At 39.1% G+C, this 27,720-nt stretch overlaps 1 protein-coding gene and 1 long non-coding RNA gene across 11 annotated transcripts; both read right to left on the bottom strand.

Annotated features, from left to right (window-relative positions):
- srsf11 (serine and arginine rich splicing factor 11) lies at nt 1–27,720 on the bottom strand. Of its 10 annotated transcripts, XM_079844169.1 has the most exons (15): nt 27,428–27,716; nt 24,361–24,494; nt 19,915–20,035; nt 19,575–19,684; nt 17,510–17,599; nt 17,367–17,416; nt 15,713–15,846; nt 14,351–14,432; nt 14,164–14,277; nt 13,980–14,069; nt 8,098–8,178; nt 4,732–4,824; nt 4,432–4,609; nt 2,235–2,288; nt 7–842 (listed from the first exon to the last, which is right to left on the bottom strand). In XM_079844169.1, exons 5-15 carry the CDS (start codon nt 17,549–17,551, stop codon nt 648–650), a joined length of 1,113 nt encoding a protein of 370 aa, XP_079700295.1. In that variant the 5' UTR covers nt 17,552–17,599; nt 19,575–19,684; nt 19,915–20,035; nt 24,361–24,494; nt 27,428–27,716; the 3' UTR covers nt 7–647. The 10 variants fall into 10 exon arrangements, with proteins under 10 accessions (XP_079700292.1, XP_079700295.1, XP_079700289.1 ...); XM_079844163.1 differs by lacking the exon at nt 19,915–20,035 and having other exon boundaries at nt 27,428–27,715; XM_079844171.1 differs by lacking the exon at nt 2,235–2,288 and having other exon boundaries at nt 8–842; nt 27,428–27,720.
- On the bottom strand, nt 20,452–20,929 carry LOC307142955. Its single transcript, XR_013818536.1, has 2 exons — nt 20,796–20,929; nt 20,452–20,594 (listed from the first exon to the last, which is right to left on the bottom strand). It is a non-coding gene; the product is annotated as an uncharacterized lncRNA (long non-coding RNA).

Below are 27,720 nucleotides of genomic sequence, written 5' to 3'. Positions count from 1 at the left end.
GAATTTTATATGAAGTTTTATTTTCAATTTTGTAACATTGCAAACCGTACAGATAAATCATTTTCTTAGTAAACTACAGTCTATGACGACGTGTGTGTTCACTACAGATAAACATACAGCTGGACTGTCGAATGACCTGCGAGAGAAAGTAATCCAGTTTACGTGGTTTCACAACGTTCCGCAACTTTAAAAAGACAAACATCTTCCACCTAACTCAGGCTAACTATAAAAAAAACAAAACAAAATGCAATATCGTTAAAAGAAAACAAAAAAAAAAACTGCTTGACAATGTTATTCAAGCACTTTTAATTAGAGGGTAATTGCTTTAAATAGAAACCGCAAACAGACACAGCGACTGGTTGTATTTTTCAGGGAGAAATCGACTTTCTACACTAAATATACAGTATAACACCGTTCCACATCAGCCTTGAGGAAAGAAACAGCTCTAAAATCGGAGAGAGAACATTAAGACGAGCATGTACCAGTAAATACAGCAGATTCCGGGGATGCAGAGTTTTAAAAAAACCAAAAAAGGAATGACCGAGTTCAGACGGGAAAGTTTGTAGACTGATCTAGGACGAGCTTTCCTCCATCTAAACTCTATTTAACAATACATCTCAAACACTGATCAGTGGGAAAGGGCCGTTTCAGTCGCTCATGTCCATGTCTTCGTCTCGCTGGTCTTCACTGTTTCCGTCCGATTCGCCGCGGCCGGCGTCGTCTGCACTGTCCGCCTGAGGCTCTTTGGCCTGCGGCGACGAGGCGGCGTCAGAGTTCCTCTCGCGCTCTTCCTCGTGCTCGCTGTCGTAGCCCTGCTCTTCCTCATCGTAGTCCCTGGTCACCTGCGGGAAATGGAAGGTTTTAAAGGTGCAGTGTGTAATATTGACAGCCAGTGGTTGACATGGGTACTGCGGTTCAAACGACAAAATATTAAAGAGTTGTCTGGATGTCAGGTAGAATCTGCGATCTTTGACCCAGTGTGTTTGCGCCAAGTGGCAACCCAGGGTATCGAAATACTATTGGGTAATTTGGAAGTGGGCGGAGTCAGACATTACGACTCGGAACGCACATTTCAAAGTAAAATTGGCTGTAGCTTCGTTTTTGCTTGCTAACAGTTTTATATGCTAGTCAAAACAATTTCATATAGCAGCTACGATATGACATTTTTGTTATATATTTTTTTATATAAAGGCTAATATCGTGAACATAACGGCTAATATCGTGAATATAACGGCTAATATCGTGAATATAACGTGACCATAACGGCTAATATCGTGAAGATAACGGCAATTATCTTGAACATAACAGCTAATATCGTGAATATAACAGCTAATATCGTGAATATAACAGCTAATATCGTGAATATAACGGCTAATATCGTGAATATAACGGCTAATATCGTGAACATAGCGGCTAATATCGTGAATATAGCAGCTAATATCGTGAATATAGCGGCTAATATTGTGAATATAACCGCTAATATAATTAATATAACTGCTAATATCGGGAATATAACGGCTAATATCGGGAATATAACGGCTAATATCGTGAAAATAACGGCTACTAATACCGTGAACATAACGGCTAATATCGTGAATATAGCGGCTAATATCGTGAATATAGCGGCTAATATCGTGAATATAGCGGCTAATATTGTGAATATAGCGGCTAATATCGTGAACATAACGGCTAATATCGTGAATATAACGGCTAATATAGTGAATATAACGGCTAATATAGTGAATATAATGGCTAATATAGTGAATATAATGGCTAATATTGTGAATATAACGGCTAATATAATTAATAAAACAGCTAATATCGTGAAAATAGCGGCTAATATCGCGAACATATGGGCTAATATAGTGAATATAACGGCTAATATAATTAATATAACGGCTAATATCATGAATATACACACACAGGCCGTGTCCTGGGTAAAATCACTGATTTTATCTGAGATTTAAACATTCGAGATAAAATACACAAGTCAACACAATATATAAAACACTGATCTAGTGGTTTTTGGGTATTTTACTCAGAAAATCTTACATATTGCACCTTCAACAAAATAAGTTAACATTGTGTCCAAATCAGATGCCATACGATTAGAGTCTAGCAAGCAAATTGTCCATACCAGACACGACTACAAGATGCGACAAAATCAATACAGCACATGGACGGAGTCGCTCTGCAAGTGTACAAGTACTAGGGGTGTAACGTTCGGTACGTACCTCGGTTTTGAAGTCATGGTTCGGTACGAGTTCAGTACAGCAGGGGAGAGAAACCTATATATAAAATTGCTTTTATTTACTTTGATTAAACAGTGGTTTACTGAACACATTGTGTCAGTGCTTAAATTAATTCAATTAGAAGTCAAAGTTTCTTAAAGATAAAGCTGTAAACTATAGGAGCCCTTACTCACACATTACTGTAATATTAAACAGAGCCCAAACTATTAGCATAAACTCAGACGCTATTCATGTTTAGATATAATAATCAACACTCAAATAACACATTGTGTGCACACATGTAAACTTCACATAAGGCAGTTTTTGCATTAACTTCTAAATCCGTTTATAAAATTGTTTTTACTCCAGTTTGTTGTTGATATGTAATCATTTACACACAGTGGCTGTCATTTATTTAAACACACATTAATAATCCAGACATCAGTAACAGGTTCAGATGAATATCGCGAACATAGCGGCCAATATCGCGAACATAGCGGCCAATATCGTGAATATAACGGCCAATATCGTGAATATAACGGCTAATGTAATTAATATAACGGCTAATATCGTGAATATAACGGGTAATATCGTGAATAATCATGAAAATAACTGCTAATATTGTGAATATAACGGCTAATATCGTGAATATAACTGCTAATTTAATGAATATAACGGCTAATATCGTGAATATAACGGCTAATGTAGTGAATATAACGGCTAATGTAATTAATATTACGGCTAATATCGTGAATATAATGGCTAATATCGTGAATATAACAGCCGTTATATTGGTAGCCGTTATATTCATGACATTAGCTGTTATATTCACGATATTAGCCGTTATATTCACGATATTAGCCGTTATATTCACGATATTAGCCGTTATATTGGTAGCCGTTATATTCATGATATTAGCTAATATCGTGAATATAACGGCTAATATCGTGAATATAACGGCTACCAATATAACGGCTAATATCGTTAATATAACGGCTAATGTAATTAATATAATGGCCAATATCATGAATATAACGGCTAATATCGTGAATATAACGGCTACCAATATAACGGCTAATATCGTTAATATAACGGCTAATGTAATTAATATAACGGCCAATATCATGAATATAACGGCTAATGTAATTAATATTACGGCTAATATCGTGAATATAATGGCTAATATCGTGAATATAACAGCCGTTATATTGGTAGCCGTTATATTCATGACATTAGCCGTTATATTCACGATATTAGCCGTTATATTCACGATATTAGCCGTTATATTCACGATATTAGCCGTTATATTGGTAGCCGTTATATTCATGATATTAGCTAATATCGTGAATATAACGGCTAATATCGTGAATATAACGGCTACCAATATAACGGCTAATATCGTTAATATAACGGCTAATGTAATTAATATAACGGCTAATATCATGAATATAACGGCTAATATAGGTCATATATTCAGTAATAGCTGCGAGTTCACTAGAGAAATTAACTCTGTGACACTGAAGGACTTCTGAGGTCATGTGATGCTGCGTGATATTGTTCTCAAGCTGTTTTATTGACGTCTTTCCGCCGTTGAGACACTGAGCGATTACACCACATATGATGCGTTTCAGGTGTAACGTCTCCTCAACATACCTTCAGATGTTCATTCATGTTTATTCTGTGACTATGACGATCACTCGTCTTTACAGTGATCAGTCACGCCACATTAAAGAGCGGCAAAACGGCATTTATCGCTTGAGTTTCCTGATCAAATGAACTGAATACTTCATGTGGGAACTGGGATTGAAGTGTGTACCGCGCGTAAAACAAGCCGACTGTTAACTGTTAAAGATTGCATTCGGTACCGTTACACCCCTAACAAGTACATAATCAAATTTATACATGTCGCCATTAAAAATACAATTTGATATAGAAGTTTAAACTGAACACTAATGTCCTGTAATTTAGTTTTAAGATCTGAGGCGAATTACCCATTGTCACTTTTAGTACGGCTATAAAAGGTCATTCCAACATGAATTACTGCACATAATCAGGTTATAATGATACTTTGCATTTTGTAGCTCAAGTCGTGACGTTGTAGAAACAGAAACCATTTCTAAAATAGAATCCAGTCACGTTTCATGGAGTCGCGTCTGGTTAGCGTGTAAAGCACAGTTTAGTGAACACAAGATGGTCGTACCTTCACATCTCCCTTCTCACTGTCGGACTTTCGGTCCCGGTCTCGTTCCTTGTCTTTATCTTTGCTCTTCTTGCTGGTGGAACGTTCCCTTTTCTCCCGATTCCTTTCCCGATCGTCTTTCCTCTCACGGTCACGGTCTCTCTCGCGGTCCTTATCCTTCTTTTTCTCCTTCTTGTGTCTGAGGGGAAGGCATGTTTGGGGTTAAAGCAGGTCTGAGGAATGGGGCGGGATTGTGTAGGAACTGTGTGTGTGTGTGTGTGTGTGTGTGTGTGTGTGTGTGTGTGTGTGTGTGTGCATTACCTGCGAGGAGATGGGGAACGGGACAGTTTTCTCTTGGGAGAGCGAGACTTCTTTGGGGATCGAGTAATGCTGCGACTTCTCCGGTGCCGTTTGCTGGAGAAAGAAGAAACATTTGATGGGTTAAGAGGAGCTTTGACCCGGATATAAACAAGAGTCATATGGGGGCGTTTTATTGTCACAGTTCTAAACTAAAAAGCTGAAAACCTTATGCGTATTGGCCGTTTGTTTACACGACAACAGCGTTTTGGGACCTGAAAACGGGTTTTAAAGTGCAAGTTTTTTACAATCACGTTATAGTCGAGAAAATGTGAAGTGCATCATGTGTTACGTCTATAGGTGTATGCGTTTATTTACAAAGAACATCGCCATCTATTGGCTTGGCAGCAGAATACAGTGATTTTAGTCGTTTTCGGGAACACGTATGAATGGGGATCGTTTTGACAACGTCGTCGTCTGTAAGGAAAATCTTCTCCGTCTTTAGTATATCGTTGTAGTGTAAATGTATGGAAGCATATGGCTAGCAATTTTAAATGTAATGCAAAACGGCAATGCATTTCTGTATTTAAATTAAATTATCCATACTCTATGTGGAATAATATTGAAATCCAATATAATTTACATTTACGATTTCCTAAACTAGTTGACAATTTAAATTTATTTATTTAAACAATTTGCGAAATTAAAATGAAAATGTATTCCAGATATTATCAGATGTTCAAGTTAAAAATTTTAGCAAAATGATAATTTAAATCTTAATTGCATTTCCACTCACGGTTAAGACGCTTGCGATTGCATTAAATGTCCCGCAGTGAATGTAGAAAAATTCAATGTGGAACTGAAAATGCAATCCGCGCCGATCACGTCCCTGCCTGTCAATCATTGCATCAAGGCGGGGCCAGAGCTATTAGAGCGAGGCCTTTACTGGCAGATAAAGTGGACCGAGATCAGAGAAATGTCAATGATCCTGAAGATTAAGCACATTCGAAAGTAGCTGCGTTTCCATTACAGATGTGCGACAAACTTTTGCAATATTTTCTAAATGTTCTAAACTTTTGTGAAATGACGGCGTTTCCATTAACCGATGTTATGTTATGCGACTACGGGTGGGTTACAATATACCCCATTATTAATTGATAGGCTACTATAAATATATTTTACGCATGCCCTGTTTTCATTGCTTGATCAGTAACGGTGTCTCTACGTAGCGCTTTATAAAGACAGCTGACATTTTACACGTTTATTTCCTTTATTGGCAAGAGATACTTATGTCAAAGGGAGAGTTTCTGGTGGTCAATAAAGAAGGAAATTGAAAATTAGTGTTGTTGCTGTCAATGGCGAATCCATCATGGCGGCGAAAATTTATCGTAAATGGAGGTTTTAATCGCAGGTTAAATTCTAATCCCTGATTTGTTAATCTGGGTTTAAAATTAAGTTGTGCAACAACTCGATTTAAAATAAAGCCTAGATCAACAAATCCTAGATTAGCTCTAAACGGAGTTTAATTTGATCCTTGTTGGTGCAACCCACCCTAAAACTTAATTTTTTCCCTCTTGTGAGAAGTCTTTCCAAAAATTCTGGCACGCATGTCGGGTTAATGTATATCCCATCCACCGCACTGGCTGTTATTATTAATGGAAGGAGACATAGACGTGTTATCCAAGCATTAATGGCAAGGCCACATGAGGTGTTTGTGGGTGTTTCTCCCTCAGATCTGCTTCAAGGTCTTGATAACTTGTGGCATTTCTTTGTTAGAATCCAGTATTCCTGTAATTCTATTGTCTTTTAAGAGTTTAATTTAACTTCTGTCCAAACACAGCGTCATCTGTAAAGAATGATCGACTGTTACATACGTCAGGTGACCTGTAAATGGGTCAATGACATGACTGTCCGAATTCATTATTTTCCTACAAAAAAATAAATACATGTCACATATCAAATTGATCTACAATATTTCCTTTCAGGAAACTCTTAATTTTTAAAAAATTCAATTGACTTTGAGTTGTGGCGTTTCAAAGACCTAAAATGTCAGGTGGTGCGACCGGCAAATTTACATTTAAAAGTATCATCAACTCCCACTGCAATTGCAAAATGAAGTAAGAAATATAAATGTAACCATTATATAATGTATACAAATAATAAAAATAAAAAAATAAATAAAAAAACTCCTTATGGAAAATTGTGTTCTGAACACACAAAAAGTGTCCGTTTATATGAATTGGACTAAAAGGGCAATACATAGAAAAGTGAATCTACCATGTGATATACATATACAATAATTCATTTGTATATTGTATATTATTTTTAATGAATATATGGTCGCACCACTTGACATTTTCTGGGTGGAAAAATCAGAAATCTTATAATGAATAATAATAAATTAATGCGGTCTTAAAAGCTGTACAACCAATATGAATCAACACCATACGTTTTTTGGACATAAAAATACATTTTAAAACTATTTTGCTTAAAATTCTTGTTTTTTTATCTTTAGAAAAATTCTTATTTTTATTATTTGTCATTGACCCAAATGCGAAAAAACTGTTTCCATTGCATTTTTGCGGAAATTTCCTTTTTCAAATTGCCACCTCATGCACGTGTAACATTTTTTTGCGATATATGGGAGTTATTATGAAATTGACGCCTTTCGATTGGGCGTATTTTCAATTTGTGTAATTTGAAGGGTAATGGAAACGTGGCTAGTGATGCAATGAAAACCATAGATATTTATGGTTAGAACGTCACAGAGACGCTTGTGAACGTTATCGTGTGGTGCGGTCCAGTGACTTTTACTCGCAGAAATAATCTTAGGCAAGCTGTAAATTTGAAAATGTTAAATTTAAATATGCAAAATGGCACTGCATTACTAGATTACATTTAAAATTGAATATTGCTACCCATATGCTTCCATATAAATTTGAAAATGTTAAATTTAAATATGCAAAATGGCACTGCATTACTAGATTACATTTAAAATTGAATATTGCTACCCATATGCTTCCATATAAACGTACCCTAATGCAGAGTTTACAATGCCCAATTTTAACTCGCAGACAGGTTTTGCGAATATCGCAGACAAATGCCGAAATCACAGGCAAATCGGTGCTCGTTCACACAGGTGACAATCACAGTGCGAGTTATCGAAGATGCGATCTGAGAGAATATATCTGGACCTGTCAGCGATTCAAAATGACCTACAGCCAATGAGAGAGCAAGATACAGGGCAGCGGGAAGTTCAGGAGAAGATAGACCATAATATCAGTATTTTAATAGATATATTTACAATTATATCAAACAGAAACAAAGCACACACACACACATTTGCTTGACCAGCCGCAGCAGCAGCACATTGCAAAATGATTTATTCACCTCAAACTCTCTTTGAAGAACCCAATCCTTGCTCCCTGTGTCTCCCCTCCGCCATAATCTTTTCTCTTTTTCTCCTTTTCGCTGAAAATCAGCACACAGACAATTTGGATCACAAGCTTTCTACAGGCCATCATTTTTAATCACAATTTCAGTGTGGCACGCGTGCACTCGCGTTGTTTCCCCGTCACTTCTCGCGTGTGTTTGATGGTGAAACGTAGTTTGTCATAGGGGTGGGCGATATCTCGATATTTAAAATGTATCGAGATATTTTTTAAACACGATATGGATTTTGACATATCGTATATATCGATATATTGTTATATTTAATTCTGATTCCGCCACTTTACATGTTTGCCTTCTCTGTGCTGTGCTCGCCCCCGCTCGCTCGCCCCCGCCTCCTTGCTTTTGTTCCCCCTCCCCTCGCGTGTTGTCATGGCGGCGTCCGCAACCAGCTCGGAGGCTACAGAACTCGTTCCATTGGAGATACTTCGGTTTTAAGGCGTCGGACGAACAGCAGACAGAAGTCTACTGCCATGAATGCCGACAGTTGGTTCTCAAACACTTGATCCAAGATACAGTTTACCTAGGCAGCATTACTTTGCGAGACAAGAACACCCGCGACTGTACACTACGGAGAGAGAGAGATGCTTGCTTGCTGGAGAAGGTTACTTACTATGCCCTTGATTTGAGTTGTTTTATTTTTGAATGAAAATTCATTATTTGCATGCGTTTTAAAGCCTTGCGCGTAGGGCACCGCATGTGCTTTCCCGAGCGCGCGCACTAAAAGCCTGTCTAACAAGTGACTACTGGACTAAATCTTACTGCGCTAATACTGTCAAATACACACATGGTTAAAATAAACAGTCGGTTATGTCTAAAGTGAAAGTAAAATCGGCGCGTGTCTGTATATTAGATGCGTGAAAGTCTTAAATTACAGCAGGGCAGCCTATAGTGAACACGCTGCCGCTTGTCCTTAAAGAGACAGTTCACTCTAAAATTATGTAAATATTTACTCACTCTAATGTTGTTCCAAACCTGTATTAATTTCTTCTGTTGAACACAGACAGCTGATGGTAGCGATTGACATTCATATTATTATTTCCTACAATGGGGACCAGCAACTGTTTGGTTTCCAATATTCTTCAAAATACATGTTGTCCAACAGAAGAAAGAACTTTATTCAGGTTTAAAAAAACTTGAGCGTGAGTAATCAATGACAGAATTTTCATTTTTGAGTGAACTATTCCTTTAGTGGTTAATAAAATAACAAAAGACAAAGACAAAATCACTCACGGCTCTTGACTGAAAAACTAATACAGTAGCTTTAATAAGAATCAATGTATATTTTATAGGGAAGTCTATGTAGTGTTTTATTTTTACATTTATTAATTCAATCTCATACTTAAATGCTGCTGTACAGCTCTGAGCTGACACTGTAAATCTTTATAAATATATATTTGTTTTATATTATACAGTACACTAGGAATGTGTACAAGTTTTTTAAAAAGTAAAGTTTTAAGTTTAAGTAAGGTTTTTCAAGTCTTTTAAGTAAAATAAAGAAAGAGTATTGCAATAAAAAAAATAGTATTTTTTCCTCCTTAAGCTCTTGCTGTTCGGCTAAGAATAGAATAGCAAAAATCTGTTGCGACTAGCCATCAGAACCGAACCGAAAACCGTGGTAAAAAAAACCGAGGTATGTATTGAACTGTGGACTTACTGTATTGTTGCATCCCTACTTTGTTCCTACATGAACTGCCTACCTCTTTGCACTTCAATAAAAAAAAAGACTTTGTGGTATTTGGCATATATGTTTTTGCAGTAGTTTTTGGGGGGTTATTTTTCCTGTAAAGATAGAGATATATATCGTATATCAAGATATAGCAAAATATATCGAGATATATTTTTTGCTCCATATCGCCCAGCCCTAGTTTGTCACGATATAAGCGTTTCATATCGGTCGATATTGATAATTATTTATATTTAAATTTAAAATGAGGGCCAGGAGAAAAACTATTTTACACATTTTTATTTTAAATGTAACCATCCTCTGATTACAATCCCCTCAGTTATAAAGGCAGAAATGTCAACACAACCAAAGGAAACACTCAAATAATTAAAATATTCTAAAATCACAATGAACACAATTATCTCACATTAAGATGCAGTGCCTCCATTATTTCTTTGAAACTGTTACCGTTTAGACGCTTTGTCATAAGGCACTGATGCAGATTACCTCTCCATGTAGTTTAAAAAAATAAATAGCACAACTCGAGCGCGTCGAGTATAAACACGTCCCCAAATGAACGAGGCTGCGGAGCCAGACGAAAGCATAAACAATTTGTCTCCAAAAAAAAACTGCTATACTGGCGAGCTGACTTGTTTTCCTTTTTTATCAACAATTTCCTCACTCGCTGCGGCACTCGCTTTCCACTGATCACTCCACGCCGTTTCGGTTACCGAAGAATCCAATACGAGAATGATATGGCGCAGCCAAACATGATACTGTTACCTGATTGGCTGTTAGCCTGTCACTCCCAACATTGCTTAGTTACCAGAGAGTGAGTGCCTTTGTTCATGCAACCAAACTTGCTTCGCAACCTCTGGTTTCTTCCGACGAAAAAAAAACGTTTTATTGAACACTTTTTTTTATTGATATCGATTACGTGTCTATCGCGATACATATCGTTGTCGTTTTATCGCCCCCGGCCCTAGTCCAGATAGTCATGCAGTGTGAACACAGTGATCTGACGAGTTTGAAAACAGTCTGAACTCGGCCTTAGCGAACATTTAATCATTTCACTTTAAAAGACGTACTTGGAAAAAAGGTTGCGAAACACTAAAAGGGCCTGATTCTCACAATGTGGAAAATTTAGATTCTATTCATTAATTATAGACCAGGGTTCCTACACATTTTCCTTTTTAAATTCCATGCTTTTCCAGATCTCTCTGTAGATTTTCAGACCATATGAAAATCGGCTCATTTTCCGTCTCCCCTAGAGTTAACCAGTTGAGTTTCACCGTTTTCAAATCCTTTTAAGCCGATCTCCGGGTCTGGCGGTAGCAATTTTAGCATTTCTAGGCCGTTTTGGCAGGAACTATACTCTTATTCCGGTGTAATGATCAAGAGCTGTGAGCCGCCCCATGAGTGCAGCGGCGCAGTGATATTACACAGCGACTGGAAATAGTCCCAGCGCTCCCAGTGTGAGCCGGTCGTCACGTTGGTTATGTTGACAGATGTTAGCCTATTTTCAGGCGCTGTGTAATATTGCGCCGCTGCACTCATGGGGCGGCTCACAGCTTTTGATCATTACGCAGGAATGAGAGAATAGTTCCTGCCATAATCGGCCGAGAAAATCACAACTTCTCATTTCCCGTCAGTCTTAGCACATAATGTCACTACAGAAGAGTAGAGTTTTAAACAGGACAAATATGGAAACTCTTTAGTCATTTGAGCGAGATGCTAACGGTCTAATCAGACTCAATGATCTATGCTAAGCTATGCTAAAAGTGCTAGCGCCAGACCCGGAGATCGGCTGAATGGAAAACGGTCAAGCTCAACTGTTCAACTCTAGAGGAGACGGAAAATGAGCCCAAAAATAGTGGCGTGTCCCTTTAAGATAAAAATGTTTACAGGTGACGAGGCCACATCCAGACGAAGCCAGAGCTTTCCCTGGCTGATCTTTCCCCCCCTCATTTCAAGAAATATCTGCGCACACACGAAACCACAAACCGGCTGTAGTACACATGCCAGACCAGGAGGTGGTGCTGTAATTCTGCCACAGAAATGCACTAAAAACAGAGAAGACTTGTGGCTAGAAGGGGTACAGTAATGGTCAGAGGCAAAATCTCACGATAAAATAAATGTGCTTTAATCAAATAAAAGGGTCTTTTCATTGATTTTCTCAAAGTGACAACATACAGAGCCCCTAAATATAAATATATGAAACTTTTTCATGCCTTTGAGAAGCTATTCACATGCGTACTGGAAATGTTTGTGTGCTTATGCATTACAATTTCTAGTTTTATATACACTATAACCCATTTCCTTTGCATCAGAGATCCATCTGGCTTTCCTTAGGGTAGTGCCTCTAATATCAAGGCCTAATGTCCAATTTAACACATCCTCTGTGGCGATGGAGAAAGCGTGACATGAGACGGGTGTGTTTCTCGCGCTCACACTAACTGCGCGTTCACACCACCGCCGGCGAGAGCGTCAAACTTCACTCCGGCCGCCCTGCCAACGACGCTGTAGAAAGATTTGTGGACGCGATGACATAGATCGCATACTTGGGCTTTTTTAAAACGTTATTTAAAGCAGCCAAAGCAAACAATCATGTTGATCGGCATTTGTGCAAACTGACCACAGGGGTATAACCTTATAAGATTAACTCATGAAATCATTTAACGGTGAAAGTATAAAAAAAAAAAAAAAAGATCGATTGAAAGCACTTTACATGTTTGCGAACGAAAAAAAAATTAAAGCCATTTGTGTGGTGTGGCTTGTGTTCATGGTTAAGCGCTAGTCTAATTTCAACATGCAGCCGTTTGCTAGCCTCTGTCTTAACATTAATTTGTGTGCAGCCTACATTACAGTAACTGTCCTGGGTGAAGTGAAGCATTAATGCCATTCAAATTGGTGTCGTTTTGAGCTAATTAATTGCATTCCCGCTGAAAATCAAGCGTTCTAGAGTGAAAATGTTCCCTATAAACAGTGTTGGGGAAAGTTACTTTGAAAAGTAAGTAGGGCTGTCAAAAGATTAATCGCGATTAATCGCATCCAAAATAAAAGTTTGTGTTTACATAATATATGTGCGTGTACTCTGTTTATTATTTATATATAAATACACACATTCATGTATATATTTAAGAAATATTTGCATGTATATAGTGTATATACATTTATATAATCTATAATATATATATAAATATAAATGTTTTATATATAAAAATAATATTTTTTTCTATTTTGGATGCGATTAATCTTTTGACAGCCCTAAAAGTAATGCATTACGATATTCTGTTACTCCCTTAAAAAGTAACTCATTGAGTTACTTTGAAAAGTAATGCGTTACGTTACTTTTTTTCACCTGGGCTGGGCTTGTTTTTGTTTTATAACAAAAAAAAAAAGTTATATTTTTGTGCAACGGGAAAGACCTCTTCATACCAAAATTGAAATAAGCCCCAGGCTGAGGTAAAAATGCAGCTTCCCTCATGAACAGTAGAGTTTTACCAATAAAAACTAATAATCTAGTCATTTTCATCATCAAAGGTCAACAGCAAGACATTGGTAAATTAAATATAAAGGTAGATTATGCATAAAAATAGTTGTTTTATTGAACATTTAATTATTGGAGGTTTGCATAGTACTCTGATTTTATTCATTTTGAGGAGAACAGAATCTTTATTGTGCAAGTGAGATAAATAAATGCTCATATTTAGTCTAGAACTACAATAACCATCAACACCTCTGCTCTTATTCTTCTCAACATGAGGGCAGGAGAGCTGTCAGTCAAATTAATGTGAAAAAGTAACTCAGATATTTTGTTGTAAATTTGAAAAGTAATGCGTTACTTTACCAGTTACTTGGAAAAAGTAATCTTCCGTAACTCAAGTTACCCCCAACACTGCCTATAAATAATGTTGCGCGTCTTCTTATCAAACCCGCCGCCACAGCAATGATCGACCTCTCCTCTATTTTGCTTGGGAACTAATATGGTCAGAACCAAAAAGTTTACAGCACTGCGTTCTCTGGGATCCTCTCAAGCGGAGCACTTCTACATTCCCATTGGTTGCCGCCGAACCGCGTCATTGCTCATTACCATAAAGTTGAGCGGATTTCAAATATCATCGGCGCCGAAATCGTCCAAGATGGCCGTACTCACCGGCTCGTGCTGCGGGACCGCCTGGCACTGCTGTAGCTTTTCGGTGGAGTCTTTGAACGCTTTCGGTTCTTTTCATCCTTCCTCCGATCTCTACATCAAACACACACACACACACACACACACACACGCGTTTGAGGAAATGGGCCGCTGCTATTGCATGGCTTCACCTGATGACCCAACTCACCTGGACCTGGAGCGTCTGCTGCGGTCCCTGGAGTGAGAGCGCCTCCTCCTGGGGCTCTTGGACCTCCTCCGGCTCCTGGAGCGAGATCTCCGTCTGGAATGGCTCTTGGAGCGCCTGCGGTCACGACATATTCAAATCAGCCCATGATGGGATGTGCATTTCAGCTCAAGATGGCGTCTCCACAAACCTGTGTCTGGAGCGGGACCTGGACCTCCTGCGTCGGGATCTTGACCTGGATCTCGAGCGCTTCCGTTTGTCATCCTTTTTACCTGAAGAAACAAACTCTTTAGCACAATGTGCTCATTTAAAGCTAAAACACTGATTTGATCTAGAAAGTGATTGCTAAGGTGTTGCTATGCAGTTGCTAAGGTGTTCTGGGAGGTTGCGATGCAGTTGCTAGGGTATTCTGCGTTGTAACTGGTGTTGTTAGGTGGTTGCTACAGTGTTCTGGGTGGTTGCTAAGATGTTCTGGGTGGATGTGATGCAGTTGCTAGGGTATTCTGCGTTGTAACTGGTGTTGCTAGGTGGTTGCTAGTTGCTAAGAGGTTCTGGGTGGTTGCTAGGCGGTTCCTAGAGTGTTAGTAAGCAGATGCTAAGATGTTCTTGGAGGTTGCTAAGGTGTTACTAGGTGGTTGCTAAGATGTTCTTAGTGGTTTCTCAAGTGTTGCGATGCAGTTGCTAAGGTGTTCTGGGTGGCTGCCATGCAGTTGCTAGGGTATTCTGGGTTGAAACTGGTGTTGCTAGGTGGTTTCTCGGGTGTTGCTGCGCTAAGGTGTTCTGGGTGGTTGCTATGCAGGTTGCTAGGGTATTCTGGGTTGTAACTGGTGTTGCTAGGTGGTTGCTAGTTGCTAATATTTTCTGGGTGGTTTCTCGGGTGTTGCTACGCAGTAGCTAAGGTGTTCTGGATGGTTGCTATGTAGTTGCTAGGGTATTCTGGGTTGTAACTGGTGTTGCCAAGATGTTATGGGTGGTTTCTCGGGTGTTGCTACGCAGTTGCTAAGGTGTTCTGGGTGGTTGCTATGCAGTTGCTAAGGTATTCTGGGTTGTAACTGGTGTTGCTAGGGTGTTGGTAAGCAGATGCTTAGATGTTCTTGGTGGTTGCTAGAGTGTTCTGGGTGATTGCTAAGATGTTCTGGGTGGTTTCTCAGGTGTTGCCATGCAGTTGCTAAGGTGTTCTGGGTGGTTGCTGTGCAAGTTGCTAGGGTATTCTGGGTTGTAACTGGTGTTGCTAGGTGGTTGCTAATATTTCTGGATGGTTTCTCAAGTGTTGCTATGCAGTAGCTAAGGTGTTCTGGATGGTTGCTATGGTATTCTGGGTTGTAACTGGTGTTGCCAAGATGTTATGGGTGGTTTCTCGGGTTTTGCTATGCAGTTGCTAAGGTATTCTGGGTTGTAACTGTGGTGTTGCTAGGGTGTGGGAGATGCTAAGATGTTCTTGGTGGTTGCTAAGATGTTCAGGGTGGTTTCTCAGGTGTTGCCATGCAGTAGCTAAGGTGTTCTGGGTGGCTGATATGCAGTTGCTAGGGTGTTTTGGTTGTAGTCAACTCACTTCCAGGCTCGATTGCGGCGGAGATCAGAGATTGTGCCTCTCTCACTCTCTTCATGGCTTCTTCGATCTCTTTATTAGAGGCGTCCGCCTTCAGTCCAGGGGTCAGATTCAGCCCGGCGGCGAGAGGGTTCAGCCTGCAGGGACAGGAAGTGACTGATGAGAACACACTCAAGCTCAAGCACACGAGTAGGGCCCTATGATTACTGCATACGGACAGAATCGTTGGAAGACAAAATCGAAATCAAAATACGATTAATTGCACAGCCCTTATTTTGAGTTGTCAAGAATAGTGATGCACCGATCATGATTTTACATGGCCGATTCCGATTTTTTTCAAGAAAATGGTCCGATTCCGATACAATAAAGTAATGAAAGTATTCATGAACAAGATGTTTATTTGGTATTTAACAGGCTAAATTGGCTTTTGGCTAATGAAAACAAGTCCGCAATCTGAAATTAACAGGAAATTGAATTGGAAATGAAAAGGCTGAAAGGTGAAATTAAAGGCAACAACTGCATATTCTGCAATCCAAACAAAGATGTTCCTTAAATCAGCATTTGTTTTTAAATTCAGTGTAAAGAAAAAAAGTCTTTACCAGTGAAATTCAATAAAACCAAAGTATATAATTGTTCCAAACTGTTAAATCAAATAATGTTTAGTGTAACGAAAAAAGCTAAGATGCTACAGAAGGTGCTTTTTAAATCAAATTAAGTCAATGTCATTTTAAGGTAAAATAAAAGGTAACACTTTAGAATAATGGACATTAGTTAATGTATTAACTAACATGAACTAACCATGAGCAGTACATTTGTTACTGTATTTGTTCATCTTTGTTAACGTTAGTTAATATAAACATCACAGTGCATTAACTAATGTTAACAAGATTTTAATAATGCATTAGTAAATGTTGAAATTAACATTAACAAAGATTAATAAACGCTTTATAAGTGCAGTTCATTATTAGTTCATGTTAACTAATGTTAACTAATGACCATTATTCTAAAGTGTTACCAGATAATGATCATCCTATTGGCTACAGAACTGATAGCATTTCATTTCTTAAGTGCAGCATGTTCTTCTTTAGGCTACAAAAATAAGTATTTCGGCTTTTTCACAAGTTAGTCTGTTTAGTTCTCATCCGATCCAACACGTGAGAAGCTGAGCTGAACAAACGCTCACTATCTGCTCATGCAGGTGCGGAGAGGTAAGCTCGCGCAACTTCAGCTCGCGCAGGAAAGCGGCTCTTCATCCCCTTCAGCGTATCTCGTCTCTTCCCTCAGTTCTCCAGGTTCCATTTGTAACACAAGTGACATGTTCGCGGATGATTGCAATATAGGCGCATGTGCACGCGGGCACACTTCCGGAAAAAAATCGGCAGAAAAATACAAAGAAAACCGTCCGGTTGCCGATCGCCCGCTAGAAGCAAAAACCGGCCGGTTCCGGTTCGCACGCTGTCTGAGAAGCGGCTTTCTGCGTGCGCACACACAACTTCTCACTCCTGAGTTCTTTCACTTGAATATTTCAAATGGCAAGGCTTAAACTTTCGTGATGTAGCAGTTACGTCAACTGTCCCGAGATTGTTTACGCCAGATCCAGAAAGAAACAAACCTGCTCATACGGCCCTAGAAGAGAAGACCATAATGAAGGACTTACTTGGGGTCTATGGATGCCATGAGCTTCATGAGCTGCTCCGCCGACAACGTCTACGAAGAAAAACACATCAACGATTAGTGAAAGAGTGAAGCCGAATCCTTCTGAAGGTCTGGAACCATTGAAGGAGATGAAGGATGTCACACCTGAGGGTTTATATTGGGAGCCGCCATTGCCAGAGCCGCCATGGGGTCCAAGTTAGGCCCTCCTAGACCGCCAAGAGAAACTCCACCAATCTGACGACAGACAAAACATCATTAGTGCACAGAGACGGGCGAGCGTCTCGGTTTAGGGATCGACCGATATGGATTTTTTAGTGCCGATGCCGATTTTTTTGTCATCAGCCTTAGCCGATGAGCGATACGGGCTGCCGATTTTCTTGAGCCGATATTTGGAGCCGATACTGCTTTTGCTCCCTCAATTTACATCATAATGACACAATGATCGTGATGATAACATTTTAAAATTTAAATAAAAAAAAAGGAACATTTATTGAACTAAAAAAAACTATATTTAACAAATAGTAAAAACAGGTGAGGTAGAACAAGGAGAAAAAAAATAAAAAGTTGTTCAAAAAAAAAAAAAGAGTTCAGTGGTGAAAAATTCTGAAAATAAATATTTAAGCATAAATAAAATAATTACACTATTGCACACAGTATCAACAAGCGAGCAGCATAATAAAGTGCACACTGACTGTACTATACTCCATTTAAAACTATTTACAACCTAGTCATTTAATGGCTACACTCTAAAAAATGCTGGGTTAAAAATAACCCAATTTGGGTTGAATATGGACTAACCCAGCAATTGGGTTGTTTGTTTTTAAAAACATCTATATAGTTTTTATAACTTTGTATTTCTGTTTTAGTTATGTTTAGTTTTTAATGGTTTAAGTGAACTATTATAACCCTGATACTTAATTGAATATGTGTCAAATACTGGTCTTTCCTCCTGACTACGAATTAAATGGGAATGAAATTAAATACAGTTTATTGTGTAAGCAAAAACGAATATATAATGCGTGACTTTTAATTATAAACCAGCTGGAAATACACTGGGACTCTTATTTTGAAATCTCGCCTTACTATTGCAGTTGCAGGAGCTCATTCAAGTTCAGATGAGGAGATAAAAATATGCGTTTTTACAACCGTCTAAAACACATTACTATATAAACATCGTAAAGTAAACAGTGTCATTATTCATCAGCATTAGTTCATAAATAACAATGTGTGTTATTCATTGATCGTGACCCGTTCTGACGTTTTCGCCAGTGAAAAAAGGTCGTTGAAGAAAATCAGGGTTCCCACTCTTTTTCAGCGATCATTTTCCAGGACTTTTCCAGGATATATTACATTTTACTACAGTGATAATAAAAAACAAGGATCACTCCTAAAGTAATATATTGCTCTCCAAGTCTCTCTAAGGCGCACAGTTTATTGCCATGACTTAACTATAAAATCAGTTTTTAATATGAGCTCTTAATCATACATTATGACTAAGGAAGCTTGTTTCCGCCACAGAATAAAAAAAAAAAAAGGGTAATTGCGACTTATCTTGCTATTCTAAATTTTTTTTTTTTGCAATTGTGATTCTCGCAAAAAAAAATCTGTCTTTTTTCCCCTCAAACTTTTGGACGTTATGTAAATTCTGAGAAAAGTAATAATTGCAAGATATAAACTCGATATTGCGAGAAAAAAATAGTCAGAATTGCGAATTTCTGACTTATCTCAAAATATTTCTGAGTGAGATCCCACCCCTATGGGCGTTGGTTATGGGGTTATGGGGTTGAAAACATGCAGAACCGGCTCCTTTAGTCTATAGCCTCTGGCCAAAAATCCTCCGATGACACAAAATGAAGATATTTGCATCATCTGAGGATTTTTTCCAGAAATAAAATGCATAATTCTCTCGTCTCAGGGGGATATGAGGGGGGAAAGTACCATAATTCAAATATACTACCGGGTTTCTACTGATACAAAGCTTAATGCTAAATCACTGAAGTTACCCTTTAACTTTTTTTAAAATAATTTTCCAGGACAACAACAAGTTTTTCCAGGACATTTTACATTTTCTCTAACTTTCCATGTGTTTTCCAGGACAAGTGGGAACCCTGAAAATTATTCGTCAACGAAATTAACACTGGTAAAAATTGCAAATATCGGCCCGATATATCGGTCCTACACTACTCGGGTTACAGTGATTGGCACTCACAGATGGGACGGGGTTGGGCGTCGGGAGGAGCCCGCCTCCTGGCAGCAATCCTGCGACGGCATTGGCTGGAGCGAGCAGTGACAGAGCCTTGGACTCGTCAGGAATCACTCCTGCAGGACAGAAACGCCTCAGTTAAGCCACGCCGTGGTTCGCGCACCACACACACAAACAGACCCCACAAAGTGAAACTTTCTTTTTTTTTTTTTGCAAGTCTATATTTGCACTCACATCAGTACTCGCTTTGTCAGAGGAAGCTAACACATCCCTTAACATAAGCATGAAGTGCACAATACTACAAGAAAAGGAAATGACACTAGACACACTGCCAAGATGTTATCACCTGAACTTGATTTTTTAAGTCATGAACCAAATGTAAGCAAGCACAGCCGGATCTCCACTGGGATGTGCTCTCAAGTTTCATAAGTTGTATAATGAACAAGCGATTCAGGTCGGCTGCTTCGCTATAAAGCACACAGAGACATCAAGATAGACAAAACAGAGTTTATGATTTGGGTGTCAGCATCAAATGACAGATTATTAATCCACTGATGGTGTGACTTACCATGACTAAGGCAAATAACATGTGTTTAGGGGCTTTTGCTGGTATGTTTCAGAGCTAAAACTGCCTTTACCTTGGGGAAGCACATCTAAACTCATCTGTGGAGTGAGTGTGTGTGGATTTGGACTTGATAAATAAAGAGAAGAAAGGACACCTTCCAGCAAAAGCCCAGTTTAAACTCAACTACAGACTGTCAAATGCTAAAGAAAACTAGTTCAAATGACAAATGAACGTCTGGAGTCCATTGGGTGAGCGCCTCTGAAATTAATATCTCACTCCAAACAACACAATCATCACTTACACACACACACGAGAGAGAGAGAGAGAGAGAGAGAGAGAGAGAGATGAGAGAGAGAGAGAGAGAGAGAGAGAGAAACAGGACAAGCTGCAGAAGACAAAACTGTTGGGTGGCATTTTCTGCTGGGCCTGGTTTACAGGACTTGCAGAACCAGGGAAAAGAACTGGAAAACACAACAACAAAAAACAGAAACGACCGTTAAAAAACCGTCTCAGGCCTTTTTCAGTCATGTGGAGAGGAACAAAAGAACATTCTCAGACTGTTTCTTACTCAAAAAGGGAGCTTGGACCCTGAGTTTAGCTATCAATAGTGTGCATTACATGTGCAAAACACTCATGCAGAAAAGCGCTACATCTCGTCTTACCGTAGATTATCTCGTGACTAGCATGCAGTTCAATCAGAAATGAAGATTCGAGCCTAAACATTTGTGCTTTGCATGAACAAGAGCGATCGATCGATCTTTGTCTGTGAACTCGAGTGAATTCAGTTGGAGACACAAGAGAGAGGATTATAGTTTACAGCAGGGAAACACGTGGGCTGGCCGCTTTTATTTTTCTACAGGGTCACACTCAGACATCTGCCGGCTCTGCAATTGCCTTGTTCACTATAAAAATCACACACACAAATGACAAAGAGAAAAGTTTAACGAAAAAAAAAAAAAAAAAAAAAAGAATGGAACTAAACTGTTAAAAGGCAATGAGTTAGAGGATTAGTTCGCTTCGAAATGAACAACAGCGGATGATTTCCTCACCCCGAAAAAGGAAAATATTCCAGGATTTCAATGGGAACCAATGGTCCTGCAGATTCAAAGCAAGGGCATAAGAGCCGATCCCAGATGAGGAATAGGGAAACCGGACGAGGATACAAACAGGGATATAAAGTCCCGTCCTCCATCATATAACCCGGAAACAGACCGAGCTCAGCCATCTTGTAGGACATCTCAATTCTCTAATTGCGTCGCGAGGATCGAGGAGTGAGGATACATGGGTGGATCCTTCACGGAAGTGTTTATCGACCAAATGTGATGCTCGTATTAAAGGGATAGTTCACCCAAAAACTGCCATAACTTCCTGTGAGTACGGTCAAAATAGCGGCCGGGTCATAGAAATATACATAGATGCCTCATTAGTGCCTGCACGGATCGGTCGAAAGAGGATCCTACATATATATTTCTATGATCGCGCTGGTATTTTGACCTTACTCACAGGAAGTTATGGCGGTCTGAAGAGCTGATGACACTCGTCTGATATGAGGTGAAATAATAGCATAAATATCGTTGGGTTTCTCGCAGAAACTGATCGTTTGGTGTCTTAAGACATCAATGTGTCTTCACGAGCCGCTGGGTTTGATTTGAAATTGTCTGCCCATGTTTTTTTACTCTAATAGAATTGGACCCCATTGACGAGCATTATACGACTGACACACTGCAACGGTTGGAGTTAAACATCTTCATTTGTGTTCTACTGAAGAAACGAAGACATCTTGGACGCCCTGGGGGTAAAAAGGCAAACATCAAATTCTCATTTTTGGGCGAACTATCCCTTTAATTCTCCTCCCCCTTCACATCTTGCCACAGTTTATTCATTATTATTATTATTATGTTTACATGTACAAGACACAAATGTACGTCAAATAACAACTGACAGTTGCAGAATTATATCAAAGCACAAAAAAATGAAAGAAACAAACCGTAATACTATAAACAACAAATAAAAAGCAGTTAAAAACTGGGAATAATTCGTTATTATTATTAATAACTGGTAATATTAAATAAAATATGTACAAATGTGTTATTTTGTAGGGGTTGAAACTATTACAATATAGTTATCTCTAATGTTCAAGAATCCCGATGTGCAAACTAAATCCAGCGGTGTACTAATTATTTGAAGTGGCGCTAAAGTGAGCGAGGATATATTTCACTTCATTCAATTCCTCGTTCCTTGCGTCTTTTCCTTGAGTCCTTCCCTCACATCCTGAAGGGGTGGAGATAAGACGCGAGGAAAGGAAACAAGGATGCATAAATAAGAATTGAGAAGCACCCAGCTGCTTCTGGTTTGTATTCTCGTGCACTGGTTCGCTAGCTGAACAGCCAATCAGAATGTCGAATCGGCCCAAAAATAGCCGACGAGGACAAACTTCAACCGATGTTGCGGAACACACCGAAAACTTAGTTGGCGAAAAGCGATCTTTATCTAGACAAACCATCTGCTATTTTATGAAAAAATATACACTTTTTAACCTCAAATGCGTGACTTCGGTGTTATTCTTCTTCACGGCGTATGATGTCATCACGTCGGAAAGGTCACGTGACGTAGATGGAAGTACCGAAAATCGTCCGTCATCGTTGTTTTCCCTTTATTTGTGTAAAGGGCGATTGATTTAGTCTTGGCACGTTCGTTTTAACACGGGGTCGGTAGTTTCGCCTACGTCACGTGACCTTTCCGACGTGATGACATCATACATCGTGAAGAATAACACTGAAGTCGAGCATTTGAGGTTAAAAAGTGTATAAAACGTGTGTTTTTTTTATCTAGATCAGACTCTATTCCTCATCTGGGATTGGTCAGAGCCTCTGAAACTGCAGTGATTTGGACCTTCAACCGTTGGTTCCCATTGAAGTCCATTATTAGGAGAAAAATCCTGGAATGTTTTCCTCAAAAAACTTCATTTCTTTCCCACCGAAGAAAGAAAGACATGAACATCTTGGATGAGATGAGGTGAGGAAATGATCATTTTGAAGTGAACTAACCAGTTAAAGGGTTAGTTCACCCAAAAAATGTAAATTCTGTCATTAATGACTGACCCTCATGTCGTTCGACACCCGTCAGACCTCCGTAAATCTTCGGAACACAAAAGAAGATATTTTAGTGTAAATCTGATGCTCTGAAAGGCCTCCATTGGCCCAATGGCACGGTTCACTCTCAAGACCCTTAAAATAGACTAAAGACTAAAGTTACAAAGTCCATCTCACTACAGCGGCTCTACAATAACTTTATGAATCGGCGACAATAGTTTTTGTGCGCAAAAAAACCCTAAATAACGACTTATATAGTGATGACGATTTCAAAACACGGCATCATGAAGCTTCGAAGCGTTATGAATCAATGAGCCGAATGATGATTCGGATCGCGTGTCAAACTGCTGAAATTTGGCGATTCAAACCGCTGATTCGACTCACTGATTCATAACGCTCTGAACCGCTGATTCGACTCACTGATTCATAACGCTCTGAACCGCTGATTCGACTCACTGATTCATAACGCTCTGAACCGCTGAATCGACTCACTGATTCATAACGCTCTGAACCGCTGATTCGACTCACTGATTCATAACGCTCTGAACCGCTGAATCGACTCACTGATTCATAACGCTCTGAACCGCTGAATCGACTCACTGATTCATAACGCTTCGAAGCTTCATGATGCAGTGTTTTGAAATCGTCATCACTATATAAGTCGTTATTTAGGGTTTTTTTGCGCACAAAAACTATTGTCACCGATTCATAAAGTTATTGTAGAGCCGCTGTAGTGAGATGGACTTTGTAACTTTAGTCTTTAGTGTCTTTTAAGGGTCTTGAGAGTGTAAAGTTGAGCCAATGGAGGCCTTTCAGAGCATCAGATTTACACTAAAATATCTTCATTTGTGTCTGAAGATGAACGGAGGTCTGACGGGTGTCCAACCACATGAGGCTCAGTCATTAATGACACAATTTACATTTTTGGGTGAACTGACCCTTTAAACATGAGCTCCTGCCATTCAGGGATTCACTCCCAACCCATCTCAATGATATTTCTGAAATACACAATCATATGTATAACTGTACATCTAGGGTTTGAGCGGCGCTAATGCCGCACTGCGCTAATGGCGCCGTCATCTACACTGTGAAGGGATGGATCACGTGTCTGAATGCAAACATGAACGGCACAAACCTTCTGCGAAGGGGACGACGATCAGCGCTCTGTCCACGAAGACCGTGTTGGTCAGGTGCTGGGAAACTCCGACCGATTCCGGCTCGTAGAACTTTACAAAACATACACGTGAAGTCACAGGCAAGGGAGAATCACTGAAAGAAAATATAGATGCTTTTGCAAGATGTACACACACGGATCAACACACCTCCTGCAGTTTCAAACACCGCAGTGACATATTCGAGCAAATGCATCTCATCTACGGCATGTCATAAAGATCCAAGATCCGGCTCAGTTTTAGATCTGCCAGCCTCAGAGCAGATCCACCAGCGTCCTACCTTCGCTGCAGATATGATGACGCCAGATGTTTTTCGATGGGTGAAAAACAACAAAAGCACAGAACAGAAGTTAGCTACTGGAGAACCCTACATTCTGCCTGCCTGAGCAGTGAAATCAACATTAACTGCATTTACTGAGTCTGGTCAGGGCTGGAAATGTCCCAAATCGAACACTCGCCGACTGTGGGGTGTGGCAGAAAAATAGCACGTCCGGAAAATTACTATTTGGCGTTCGATGGACACTTTACTATCCCATGAGGCCACGGGAGAGGATTTAGGAATGGCGGTGAAAGCGACGCCTGTAACATGGCGGATGTAGGACGTCCGAATTCCATTCATTCTACACATATTTACACTATATATATAGAACGTACTTATATTTTTAATGGTCGCAAACTCAAATGTAGTAACTACGCAGTATGTGATTTAATTTAGTCCATCAATGGAAGCCCATTTCCACCACATTAGGAAAAAAAATATACTTTTACAATCATAATTTCAACTTTTGCGTCATAATTTCGAATTTTAAAGCGCAATTATAGGGGCCGGTTCACATAGAACACGTTTTCGCTAAAAGCGCAAGGTCTAGAAACACGTTTAAAAGTTATTTTAACCTGAGCGCAACATTTTTAGAATGACGTCATGCGCGAGACACAAAAGACGCGAAAGTTAAAGATGTCCAACTAGCACATTTACGTTTTTTATTTTATTTTATGGAAAAGTAGCACGGTTCTGTGTGAAAAAAAAACACGTTTCTAGACCTTGCGCTTTTAGTATGTGATTAAGTCAGACAAAAAAGTTACAATTGTCATCGACTTAAATCTCATACTGACTAAATAGTATGCCAGTAATTTTTACTTTATTTCATAATTATAACTTAGGGCGGTTCACACAGAATGTGTTTTTGCTAAAAGCACATGGTCTAGTAACGCGTTTAAAAGTTTAACTTATTTTAACAGTAGCACAACGTTTTTTGAATTCCGACACGAGCGCAACGCTTAAAGACGTCTATCTAGCGCATTTATATTGAAAAACAACGGAAAAGTAGCGCTGTTCTGTGTGAACGTCACTTATGTTAATTTTAAATCGTATACTTACTAAATAGTAAGCCAATAATTTAGACTTTTTATTTCATTTATAATTTAGGGAGGTTCGCACAGAACACGTTTTTGCTAAAAGCGCAAGGTCTTGAAACACGCTTAAAAGTTGAACTTATTTTAACAGTAGCGCAGCATTTTTAGAATGATGTCATGCGCAAGACGCGAGCGCGCAACGTTAAAGATGTCCAACTAGCGCGTTTAAGTTTTTTGGGTTTTTTATGGGAAAGTAGCACGGTTCTGTGTGGAAAAAAACACGTTTCTAGACCTTGCGCTTTTAGTATGAGATTAAGTCAGACAAAAAAATTGAAATTGTCGTCGACTTAATCTCATACTGACTAAATAGTAAGCCAATATTTTTTACTTTTTATTTCATAATTATAACTTAGGGCGGTTCGCACAATGTGCAAGGTCTAGAAACGCGTTTAAAACTCAATTTTTTTTAAATTGTAGCGCCACGTTTTTAGAATGACATCATGCACAAGATACTGCAAAACACGTTGGGAAAAAAAAAAACGTTAAAAGATGTCCAAATAGCGCGTTTACGTTTTATTTTTATGGAAAAGTAGCGCTTTTAACGCTAAAGTTTAACGCATTTCAAGACCTTGCGCTCTTAGTATGAGATTACACAAAAAAAGTTGAAATTAACATATGTATGTTAATTTCAATTTTGTCGACGACTTAATCTCATACTAACTAAATAGCATACCAATAATTTTGACTTAATTTCATAATTATAACTTAAACGTGTTCTGTGCGAACCGCCCTTTGCTAAAAGCACATGGCCTAGAAACGCTTTTAAAAGCTGAACTTATTTTAACAGTAGCGTCGCGTCAGACGCAAACGCACAACTAACTTTGAGCGCTTGCAAAATTTATAATAAATTGATTTTTTTTCTGTTTTTACTCTGAATTTGTATATTTACTTCCCCCTGGCAACTGTTTTATTTATTGTAAATTATCATCTTTTTATACTGTTTCTTGATACTGTGTTATTGTTCTTTGAATAAAAAAGACGTGAATACGCAACGTTAAAGATGTAGCGCGTTTACATTGAAAAACAATGGAAAAGTAGCGCCGTTCTGTGTGAATTTAGCAATTTCAACTTTATGTCTTCTTAATCTCATAATGACCAATTAGCCTTTTTATCTCATATTTATAACATCGTATGTTCTACGATTTACCCAAAACATGATTATGGGGCGGAAACGGGCTTCCATTAAACAAAGTAACGTAATGACGCAAAGACGCAGAGTTACGTGCGTGACGTCACGACGGCCCTTTTATACAATAAAGCGCAACTACTGAAAATACACAAACTGTGAAATATACGTTAGCTGTTAGTGTTTTAATAATGCGAATTCATTATGAGAAGGTCTAACGATCACACGCTAATAAGCTGGAGATATTATTAAAACAAAATAAGACAAAACAACCGGTTGAACTAAACGGATGAGTTTGAGCGCTTTAGCTACACTGGCGAGAATATATAGAGCTAAACTGTGGCTGTTTTGAGCCTATATATGCACTTAAGCGGGATGAATAGACACAACTATGGTATTGTTATGCAGCCGAACGGCCGCGTGTGTGTTTAAGAGATTCTGTATATTGAAGATGTTTATATGGGAGTGTTTTGGAACCGTTTTCTACTCACTCTGGAGGAAAGAGCTTGAGCTCGTCGATGGTTCCGATGAAGCCGAACAGGGTCCGCATCTGCTCCGCGGTGCTGCTCGGCGACACGTTCGTCACCTGGATCACATTGGTGCTGGACGTCATTATGGCTCCGATCTGATGATGCTGGACATCAATCGAAGGACATTTAAATCCGAAACGCGATTTTACTCGATTTCGTCTCAATGAATCCTCTCGATCGTCTCGCGGCCTTCTCCCTCACACGCGCATGACTGCGGGTTCTGTAATGGCGGCGCTCGTGCTGCGGTGTGAAGC

Source organism: Gobio gobio (genome assembly GCF_949357685.1).
Source record: "Gobio gobio genome assembly, chromosome: 19".
NCBI lineage: Eukaryota > Metazoa > Chordata > Actinopteri > Cypriniformes > Gobionidae > Gobio > Gobio gobio.
The sequence above is the reverse complement of the archived record's forward strand: the minus strand, read 5'-3'. Positions and strand labels throughout refer to the sequence as shown.

Coding starts and splice junctions, on each gene's coding strand:
- srsf11 (XM_079844163.1), bottom strand. CDS start 27,549: ATGACGTCCAGCACCAATGTGATCCAGGTGACGAACGTGTCGCCGAGC. Junction 14,070..14,163: donor AGCAGACGCTCCAGGTCCAG/GTGAGTTGGGTC, acceptor TGTTTGATGTAG/AGATCGGAGGAAGGATGAAA. Junction 2,289..4,431: donor GTGAGAAGGGAGATGTGAAG/GTACGACCATCT, acceptor TTTTATATATAG/GTTTCTCTCCCCTGCTGTAC.